Raw genomic sequence first — 11,857 nt, forward strand, 5'->3', positions numbered from 1 at the left:
CTTCCTCCTGCCACATTCTGTCAACAGCGGCCTCACCTTAGCAGTACGAGAGAGGTGTGGGAGTGTGTGAACGCAGCAAATCACAGACCAACTCATCATAGGTTCTTCACTCCAATTTGATCACTTGATTGTTGTAATGAATAATGAATTCGCAGACAGTGCGTTTGATTTGTAATCAATGAGTTTCCCAGACAGGCTTGTTTCACATGTTCTATTTATTAGACTGTCAGTGTGGTCACAGGAGAGTTCCCTGGACAGCCAGGGACCCACAGTCACAGCAGACATCAATGTATTACATCATTAACGTATTACATCATCATGGGCCATTTATAGCTCTACTGTCTAATCTGGCCTTCATGGGAGTAAAACACACTGGTTGAGTTTCAATAGTCTGAAGCGGGGTCCTCTCCTTGCCTCCCCTCCTTAGTCTGCACTGATCTGAAAACTCATGATAGATAAGAACAATATGTCCTTTTATGTCAGTGAAGTAGACTGTTGAGATGCAGCCATGCAGGCACAGTGACATTACAGTAAGGAATCAGAGAGCACAGTGGTAAATCTCCATCACAGTGAGTTGGGACCGAGCTGGGTAAGGCAATAGACAGTGGTGGAAAAAGTACTCAATTGTCATACTTGAGTAAAAGTGAAGATGACTTAATAGAAAATGACTTTAGTAAAAGTCTAAAAGTATCTGGTTTTAAATGTCCTTAAGTACAGTGGTGGAAAAAGTACTCAACTGTCGTAAAAAAGTAAATTCATTTACAAATGCAGTATTTTATTTTTGTGAGTCCGCCAGATCAGAGGCAGTAGGGATTACAACGCGTTATATTGATAGGTGTGTGAATTGGACCATATTACTGTCCTGCCTGAGCATCCAAAATGTAACTTGTACTTTTAGGTGTTAGGGAAAATGTATGGAGTAAAAAATACATACTTTTATTTAGGAACATAGTGGAGTAAAAGTAAAAGTTGTCAAAAATATAAATATAAAAGTAAAGTACAGATACCCCCCAAAAACTACTTAAGTAGTATTTTAAAGTATTTTTACTTAAGTACTTTACACCACCGGCAACAGGAATAGTAATCTCCTGGCTCTGGGCTCAGCTTGGCGTCACATACAAAAGGCAAGGGTGGAGTGGAACTAGGCAAACATAAACAGGTTAGATGGGAGGGGTGTGGGAGTGATTCAGCATTTGACTAACTACATGTAACTTTTATGTCGGACACTATGCTGTTGATATACAGTATAATCTGTATAGTAATCTGATTGGTTAGCAGTGCTTTATATTTGCCATAACATGTAAACATCTGAGTGTAGCTGGCACTACTAACTTCTTCATGCAGGAGGCTTCCTAATACAATGTTCTAGTATTGGATTGTAAAATTATAGAAAGTATAAAGAAATAAAATGTAATATAACGTTTTTAGACAGACAGTATAAAATAAAAATATATACATATAGTATCTAGAGAGAGTAGTGCACAATGCACATTCCTCTCTCTCTCTCTCACACACACAAGCACTTACACACATACACAAATGTATGCAAGTCACGAAGAAAGGTTCAGATCAATAATTAGTACTAAACGCAGCTCTACTTCTAACAGACGTCTCCTGAAGTGGTTGTAACATCTTAGAACGTCTCTAGAAAGCTTTTTAAAAATACTATGTGCAATATAAAGACAGAGCTGCTGTTTGGCTGAGGCAAAGCTCTGATATAAAATACATTTCTGCTCTCATGCATATACACTGTATATACCACAAAACTCAGACCAGACCCACATGTCCTTTGGGGGGGGTGCATGCATGCGCGCATGTGTGTTGTGTGATATTGTGGTGCAGGAGTGTCAAACTTTCGGCACAGTTTAATATAGAGAGCCATGTCTTATATATGTAAAAAAAAGGAAATATAACCACTTTTCACTGTGGCCCTCCAGATCTGGGTGAAACCCCACTGTGGCCCTCCAGATCTGGGTGAAACCCCACTGTGGCCCTCCAGATCTGGGTGAAACCCCACTGTGGCCCTCCAGATCTGGGTGAAACCCCAATGTGGGCCTTGGGGTAAAATGAGTTTGACACCCCTGGTATAGTGTGTGGGTACTGAGTGTCAGTGTGTGGATCTTTGAGCCTTCTACAACATGTTTAGGTCCAGGTAGTGCCGTCCCTGCTTGGTCAGGAGAGGGGGGAAGGGCATCAGAGCATCACCGCTGCTGGACTGACCAATCATACTGCTCAGTACAGGCAATGCCTCCATAGGACTCTACAGAGAGAGGAAGAGAGGCAGGGAGAGAGGGGAAGTGAAAAGAGAGAAAACGTCAGTACAAGGAAAGGAGTCTATGTGGTTTGAAGGTTTCCTTGTCCCAGCACCAGAGGATTCCATCACCTAGTCCACCACCTCCCCACCTGACACTAGTACAGCAGTGATAACACTATCTAGCACACTACAGCGCCCCAGGGAGGAAAGGGGAACACACCTTGGAAGGGCTGAGTCAGACAGCACCAGGTAGAAATTGACCATATAGAACAGGTACGGTTCTAGGTTCCACCAGAGAATGTGGTTAGAGCGTTGGGCCAGTAACCAAAGTGGTTGCTAGGTCAAATCCCCGAGCTGACAAGGTAAAAATCTGTCGTTCTGCCCCTGAACAAGGCAGTTAACCCACTGTTCCTTGGCCATCATTGTACATAAGAATTTGTTCTTAACTGACTTGCCTAGTTAAATAAAATAAAAATCTGATCCTAGATCTGAGGTTAGGATTGGGTGTATTCTGATCCTAGAGGTTAGGATTTGATGTGTGGGATAATCTGATCCTTGGGTTTGTGGGGTAATCTGATCTGCACTGTAAAAATATAGATGTCAAGAAGGAAATCAGATGGTTGCCACAGATCTAGGATCAGATTACCCCCCCCCCCCCCCCCCACACACACACACAAACACACACACACACACACACACACACAATCCAAATGTGAACCATCAGGGGGTAGAAGACATCTGATCCTGGACCAGTGGTTGGGGGGGAACTTCTACTCAGTGTCCCGATCAACACAACATTCTCTGGTGGAACCATCATCTTTTTTTACAGTGTGTGGTTTGGGGCATTGAAATCCCCCCTAGCTAGACTCCGTGACCCCTAGTAACCCCGAATCTCAAACCACACCCACAACCACGTCGTCCCGGAGACGAAGGAAAGGAGAAACACGCCCCATGACCCTGTCAGCCAATCCTTACCTTCCGCCTGCCTAGGACACACCCCTTAAATACACAGCCACTCTTTGGGCTGCGTGAGCAGGGTCCGGGAGGGATCGTGATCGTGCATGTTAGCATGAGCGTGCACAAGGCCATCCTCAGTAGCGTACTATAGTGTTGAGGGGGACAGAGACACAGGGGACTGAGACAGGCTGGGCTGTGTGTTCAGAAGAGTCAGCCTTTACAAGATGCTTACTGCTGATTTATCTACAGTATATAGTATCACCTCCATTTACAAACTAGTGTTCATTAGCACAGGCTGAACTCACTGGCTATTTCCTAGAGTATGTATCAGTGAGGAGCAGCCTCTTGTAAATCAAGTCCATGCAGGCAGTGGAGATCCACCCAACAGAATGTCTGTGGGGTGTTTGTGAGGGAGGGAACAGAACAGGGAGGGTAGACCTGACTAACTTGTTTGATAGCCTCCAGGCAAACACAGTGGATACCTGACAGTATAGTACACTCCTCCATTAGCAGATTTGAATACTTCCTTTGGATCAACCGTGAGACATGAGAGGACACGGCAACACATACTATACCGGTCACATTGCACACACACACATCTTCTCTAACACACATGAACGTACACACAGTCTTGTATATCTAATGGTGTGGGGACACACAATTCAGTCTCATTCAAAATCCAATTTTTCCTAACCCTGAAACCTATCCTAACCTTAACCCTAACCTTAACGCCAAAACCTAACCCCTAACCCTAACTCCTAAACCTAAACCTAATTCTAACCCTAACACTAATTCCAACCTTAACCATAAACCTCCTAGAAATAGCATTTCACCTTGTGGGGACTAACAACATGTTTGTTTACTATTCTTGCGGGGACTTCCCCACAAGTATAGTTAAACACGTCCAAGTGCACACACACGCACGCACGCACAAACGCGCGCACGCACGCACAAACGCACGCACGCACGCACGCACGCACGCACGCACGCACGCACGCACGCACGCACGCACGCACACACACACACACACACACACACACACACACACACACACACACACACACACACACACAGTTTACCTGGTATCCCTGAATGGTGTTGAGCAGTTCTTTATAGGCGAGGCCATGCATACGGACCACTCCCCCAGGGGAGGGCAGGGGGGTGGGGGAGGGGTAGTACCCTATAGTGTTGGGAGAACCTGGGGGACTGGAGAGAGGGAGGGGGAGGAGAGAGGAGAGGAGAGGGTGAGAAGAGAGGAGAGAGTGCGAAGAGAGGAGAGAGAGAGGGAGAAGAGAGAAGAGGAGAGGGAGAAGAGAGGGAGAGGGAGAAGAGAGTGAGAAGGGAGGAGAGAGATGGTGAAGAGAGGAGAGAGAGAAGGAGAAGAGAGTGAGAAGAGAGGAGAGAGAGGGTGAGAAGAGAGGGAGGAGAGAGAGGGTGAGAAGAGAGGGAGGAGAGAGAGGGGGGGAGATATAAGGAGTGAGTTGGAGAGGCCATAACAAACAGAGCATTATACATCCTGAAATGCCATGAGGTGTGTGTGCTTAGAGTCATACAGTAAATATCCATTAAGGAAAAACCACACGATTTCACATGTGGAAAATCATGTGAAAATGTGTTTTTTGTAACACTTCATGTGTTTTCACTTGTAGTTTCATTTTATCACATGTTGCTTTACATGTTGTCACATTAACTTCATATAAGATCACATGAAAACGTGTTTTTGGAAAACGTCACGTGTTCACATGTGAACTCCATGTGGTTTTTCCGTCAGGGATATCACATCCAAATTAACTTCAATGCTGAGGGGGAGGGGAGGGGAGGGGAGGGGAGGAGGGGAGAGAAAGGTCATTTTGGTCTTAGTGCTGTTTGCTCTTCCTTCTGATACCACACTACTGTTCAGTCATTAACTACCCTTGTGTATGTCCCCTCCCTCCCAGCCCCCAAGGCACTTACAGTGTATGACTGGATGGTTTATGGGGCTAACAGTTCTTATCTGGGGCACTGATATCATTAACTACCCTTGTGTATGTCCTTCCCCACAACCCATAATAGTCCTTACCTGGGATAGTATGCAGTGTAGTTCATGTAGAGCTGAGTGCTAGCTGGGTAGTAGGTGTGTCCAGGTCCTAGGGGGCGGGGACTCAGCAGCACCTGCCCAATGGGAGGGAAGAGGCCGGCAGCCTCAGCTGGCAGGATGGAAGGGACGGGTGGGAAGGAGTAGGAGGGAGGAGACAGACCTGGGGAGGGGGGATTGGGGGTGGGGGGGTAGTTAGACAACACGCCAAGGAAAGGACACGGAAAGGACACATGCCCAACACGGAACACAGAGAACTACAGATCCCCTGGTCCCCTCTAAAGATGGCTGCTGTGAGCAGACTACAGTGTGCTTCCCAGTCGTCTACAATGGCTATGTGACATGGTCCGGTCGTAGTTTGTTTCCAGGAGAGGCTTCTGCAACAACGACCCTCCTCAATGAAAACCTTTAGTTTCTACAGACGTGTGTTTGGGCTTGACTCCTGACCCCACTAATGACCTCACTATTATATCACCATGACTGTTTTACATTTGAGTCCTTACAGTGTTGAGTGCACACATTTTCATACTGGTCCCCGGTCGGAATCAAAACCCACAACCCTGGAATTGCAAGTGCCATGCTCTACCAACTGAGCTACACGGGACTATACACCAGAGCTCAATGACTAGACATCCCCATCACTATACACCAGAGCTCAATGACTAGACATCCCCATCACTACACACCAGAGCTCAATGACTAGATATCACCATCACTACACACCAGAGCTCAATGACTAGACATCACCATCACTACACACCAGAGCTCAATGACTAGACATCACCATCACTACACACCAGAGCTCAATGACTAGACATCCCCATCACTACACACCAGAGCTCAATGACTAGACATCCCCATCACTACACACGAGAGCTCAATGACTAGACATCACCATCTCTACACACCAGAGCTCAATGACTAGACATCACCATCACTACACACCAGAGCTCAATGACTAGACATCACCATCACTACACACCAGAGCTCAATGACTAGACATCTCCATCACTACACACCAGAGCTCAATGACTAGACATCCCCATCACTACACACCAGAGCTCAATGACTAGACATCACCATCACTACACACCAGAGCTCAATGACTAGACATCACCATCACTACACACCAGAGCTCAATGACTAGACATCACCATCACTACACACCAGAGCTCAATGACTAGACATCCCCATCACTACACACCAGAGCTCAATGACTAGACATCCCCATCACTACACACGAGAGCTCAATGACTAGACATCACCATCTCTACACACCAGAGCTCAATGACTAGACATCACCATCACTACACACCAGAGCTCAATGACTAGACATCACCATCACTACACACCAGAGCTCAATGACTAGACATCTCCATCACTACACACCAGAGCTCAATGACTAGACATCCCCATCACTACACACCAGAGCTCAATGACTAGACATCTCCATCACTACACACCAGAGCTCAATGACTAGACATCACCATCACTACACACCAGAGCTCAATGACTAGACATCACCATCTCTACACACCAGAGCTCAATGACTAGACATCACCATCACTACACACCAGAGCTCAATGACTAGACATCCCCATCACTACACACCAGAGCTCAATGACTAGACATCTCCATCACTACACACCAGAGCTCAATGACTAGACATCTCCATCACTACACACCAGAGCTCAATGACTAGACATCACCATCACTACACACCAGAGCTCAATGACTAGACATCTCCATCACTACACACCAGAGCTCAATGACTAGACATCCCCATCACTACACACCAGAGCTCAATGACTAGACATCTCCATCACTACACACCAGAGCTCAATGACTAGACATCACCATCACTACACACCAGAGCTCAATGACTAGACATCACCATCTCTACACACCAGAGCTCAATGACTAGACATCACCATCACTACACACCATAGCTCAATGACTAGACATCACCATCACTACACACCAGAGCTCAATGAATAGACATCACCATCACTACACACCAGAGCTCAATGACTAGACATCACCATCTCTACACACCAGAGCTCAATGACTAGACATCACCATCACTACACACCAGAGCTCAATGACTAGACATCCCCATCACTACACACCAGAGCTCAATGACTAGACATCTCCATCACTACACACCAGAGCTCAATGACTAGACATCCCCATCACTACACACCAGAGCTCAATGACTAGACATCACCATCTCTACACACCAGAGCTCAATGACTAGACATCACCATCACTACACACCAGAGCTCAATGACTAGACATCACCATCACTACACACCAGAGCTCAATGAATAGACATCACCATCACTACACACCAGAGCTCAATGACTAGACATCCCCATCACTATACACCAGAGCTCAATGACTAGACATCCCCATCACTACACACCAGAGCTCAATGACTAGACATCCCCATCACTACACACCAGAGCTCAATGACTAGACATCACCATCACTACACACCAGAGCTCAATGACTAGACATCACCATCACTACACACCAGAGCTCAATGACTAGACATCACCATCACTACACACCAGAGCTCAATGACTAGACATCTCCATCACTACACACCAGAGCTCAATGACTAGACATCCCCATCACTACACACCAGAGCTCAATGACTAGACATCTCCATCACTACACACCAGAGCTCAATGACTAGACATCACCATCACTACACACCAGAGCTCAATGACTAGACATCACCATCTCTACACACCAGAGCTCAATGACTAGACATCACCATCACTACACACCAGAGCTCAATGACTAGACATCACCATCACTACACACCAGAGCTCAATGACTAGACATCTCCATCACTACACACCAGAGCTCAATGACTAGACATCTCCATCACTACACACCAGAGCTCAGCTCCACCCACCTCTCCCACAGCCCCCCTGATTGGACACACTCCGACTGGAAGACTCAAGCCCAATCCTAAATCAATCCTGAGTCCCTACTTTCAAGTCACTTTTGTAATATTGCTTACACACCTATCCAATGCTTCCAGTACATTGGGATCCATTTGGAATTGGGCAAGAGGCCTCACACATGCCAAGCACACATAAACCATTGGAACACACTGTTTTTAATCAGAGTATGAAGAAGATGTTTACATTGAACAGTCAGTGAAATACAGATTTCTCCCCGCATGCAAATTCACCAAAATCACACAGAATTTTCCCAAACCACAAGGGGTAACACACACAAACACAAACACTCACACACACTCACACACCCCAGGTTCCTACCCCTCTGGTCAGGTCAGACGCTCCTGCCCTCCCAGAGTTCTAGATCAGAGAGAACCCAGACAGAAAAGAAGACAGGGGGCAAGATTTAACCTCTGACCTCTATCCCCTCACCCTTTCCTGCCCCCTGGTCTGTGGCAGCCCACCTACCCTGCGGTCCCGAAGCGCCCAGCTCCCAGCAGCACTTACGTCTGGACTTACATGGCGGCGGGCTGAGCCCTGTCCCATTCCTAGTCCGGGTGTGTGTGTGAATGTGTGTGTGTGAGAGGGAGCCTCCCATCAACACCAGACCCATCTCTTCAGCGCTACAGGGGAACACCTCCACATAGCGGCTGTTAACCCCTCGCTTGCCAGCCTGGCCCGGACCAGACATCACCTGCTTGTGGACCCGCTGGGAGGCAGAGAAAGCCCGCTCCGCTGAACGCATCTGGATGAAACAGTCCCCTGACGGACGACCCTATGGAGATACACACACAAAGCAGGGTAACTCTAGTATCAGTACGTATAGTGTGTGTGTGTGTGTGTGTGTGTGTGTGTGTGTGTGTGTGTGTGTGTGTGTGTGTGTGTGTGTGTGTGTGTGTGTGTGTGTGTGTGTGTGTGTGTGTGTGTGTGTGTGTGTGTGTGTGTGTGTGTGTGTGAGTGAGTGAGTGAGTGAGAGAGAGAGTGTGAGTGTGTGTGCGTGAGCAGGCTTATATAGTGTGTACCTGTTGGTTGACCACCATGTGTACTCCGTGTGGTCTGATGTCGTGTGTGTATTCTCCTAGGAAGGCCAGTATGTCCTCTATGGTGGCGGTGTAGGGCAGCCCCCTCAGCCTGAGGCAGTCCCTCACGCCACCAGGAGAGGGCAACAGAGACACAGAGGGCAACATTGACACCAGGGGGGCTGGAGCCACGGGGATCAGAGGGGCTGACGAGTACCTGTTCAACACCTACACACACAGAGAGAGTTATACGGTTAGATGGTTATAAGTGCTGGTTCAGCAACAACATACACACATAAACAAGCATATTCTCTCTGGAGTTCCTGGTTTTACTCTGGCAGGGGTATTCCGATTAAGTATGTGTAGGTGTGTGTGTGTCTGTATTGAAAAGGTGTGTGTGTGTTTGTGTGTTGACAGTAGGGATCTGGCTGTTTGCCAACAGGATATCACAATGTTTACCGTCCTGGAGAGGAACTGTAACCCAGCCCCCTCAGGGTCACTCACTACCACTGAACTCTGACCTCTTGACCTCTCACCTTCAGACATCTAAAACCACTAGAACATTTAAACCTGTACTGTGTAGGAATCTAAAACCACTAGAACATATAAACCTGTACTGTGTAGGAGTCTAAAACCACTAGAACATTTAAACCTGTACTGTGTAGGAGTCTAAAACCACTAGAACATTTAAACCTGTACTGTGTAGGAGTCTAAAACCACTAGAACATATAAACCTGTACTGTGTTGGAGTCTAAAACCACTAGAACATATAAACCTGTACTGTGTAGGTGTCTAAAACCACTAGAACATTTAAACCTGTACTGTGTAGGAGTCTAAAACCACTAGAACATATAAACCTGTACTGTGTAGGAGTCTAAAACCACTAGAACATTTAAACCTGTACTGTGTAGGAGTCTAAAACCACTAGAACATATAAACCTGTACTGTGTAGGAGTCTAAAACCACTAGAACATATAAACCTGTACTGTGTAGGAGTCTAACCACTAGAACATATAAACCTGTACTGTGTAGGAGTCTAAAACCACTAGAACATTTAAACCTGTACTGTGTAGGAGTCTAAAACCACTAGAACATTTAAACCTGTACTGTGTAGGAGTCTAAAACCACTAGAACATATAAACCTGTACTGTGTAGGTGTCTAAAACCACTAGAACATATAAACCTGTACTGTGTAGGAGTCTAAAACCACTAGAACATATAAACCTGTACTGTGTAGGAGTCTAAAACCACTAGAACATTTAAACCTGTACTGTGTAGGAGTCTAAAACCACTAGAACATTTAAACCTGTACTGTGTAGGTGTCTAAAACCACTAGAACATATAAACCTGTACTGTGTAGGAGTCTAAAACCACTAGAACATTTAAACCTGTACTGTGTAGGAGTCTAAAACCACTAGAACATTTAAACCTGTACTGTGTAGGAGTCTAAAACCACTAGAACATATAAACCTGTACTGTGTAGGTGTCTAAAACCACTAGAACATATAAACCTGTACTGTGTAGGAGTCTAAAACCACTAGAACATATAAACCTGTACTGTGTAGGAGTCTAAAACCACTAGAACATTTAAACCTGTACTGTGTAGGAGTCTAAAACCACTAGAACATATAAACCTGTACTGTGTAGGAGTCTAAAACCACTAGAACATATAAACCTGTACTGTGTAGGAGTCTAAAACCACTAGAACATATAAACCTGTACTGTGTAGGAGTCTAAAACCACTAGAACATTTAAACCTGTACTGTGTAGGAGTCTAAAACCACTAGAACATATAAACCTGTACTGTGTAGGAGTCTAAAACCACTAGAACATTTAAACCTGTACTGTGTAGGAGTCTAAAACCACTAGAACATATAAACCTGTACTGTGTAGGAGTCTAAAACCACTAGAACATATAAACCTGTACTGTGTAGGAGTCTAAAACCACTAGAACATTTAAACCTGTACTGTGTAGGTGTCTAAAACCACTAGAACATATAAACCTGTACTGTGTAAGAGTCTAAAACCACTAGAACATATAAACCTGTACTGTGTAGGAGTCTAAAACCACTAGAACATATAAACCTGTACTGTGTAGGAGTCTAAAACCACTAGAACATTTAAACCTGTACTGTGTAGGTGTCTAAAACCACTAGAACATATAAACCTGTACTGTGTAGGAGTCTAAAACCACTAGAACATATAAACCTGTACTGTGTAGGAGTCTAAAACCACTAGAACATATAAACCTGTACTGTGTAGGAGTCTAAAACCACTAGAACATATAAACCTGTACTGTGTAGGAGTCTACAACCACTAGAACATATAAACCTGTACTGTGTAGGAGTCTAAAACCACTAGAACATATAAACCTGTACTGTGTAGGAGTCTAAAACCACTAGAACATATAAACCTGTACTGTGTAGGAGTCTAAAACCACTAGAACATATAAACCTGTACTGTGTAGGAGTCTAAAACCACTAGAACATATAAACCTGTACTGTGTAGGAGTCTAAAACCACTAGAACATTTAAACCTGTACTGTGTAGGAGTCTAAAACCACTAGAACATTTAAACC

At 45.3% G+C, this 11,857-nt stretch overlaps 2 protein-coding genes across 2 annotated transcripts; both read right to left on the minus strand.

Annotated features, from left to right (window-relative positions):
* Positions 1–218: 218 nt before the first annotated feature.
* LOC120047778 (epithelial splicing regulatory protein 1-like) lies at positions 219–5,899 on the minus strand. Its single transcript, XM_038993330.1, has 3 exons — positions 5,271–5,899; positions 4,291–4,417; positions 219–2,260 (listed from the first exon to the last, which is right to left on the minus strand). Exons 1-3 carry the CDS (start codon positions 5,294–5,296, stop codon positions 2,132–2,134), a joined length of 282 nt encoding a protein of 93 aa, XP_038849258.1. The 5' UTR covers positions 5,297–5,899; the 3' UTR covers positions 219–2,131.
* Positions 5,900–8,666: 2,767 nt separating this feature from the next.
* On the minus strand, positions 8,667–9,825 carry LOC120047330 (epithelial splicing regulatory protein 1-like). Its single transcript, XM_038992853.1, has 3 exons — positions 9,739–9,825; positions 9,283–9,507; positions 8,667–9,035 (listed from the first exon to the last, which is right to left on the minus strand). Exons 1-3 carry the CDS (start codon positions 9,823–9,825, stop codon positions 8,667–8,669), a joined length of 681 nt encoding a protein of 226 aa, XP_038848781.1.
* Positions 9,826–11,857: the final 2,032 nt, after the last annotated feature.

This window comes from Salvelinus namaycush, chromosome 5 (genome assembly GCF_016432855.1).
Source record: "Salvelinus namaycush isolate Seneca chromosome 5, SaNama_1.0, whole genome shotgun sequence".
NCBI classification, from domain to species: domain Eukaryota; kingdom Metazoa; phylum Chordata; class Actinopteri; order Salmoniformes; family Salmonidae; genus Salvelinus; species Salvelinus namaycush.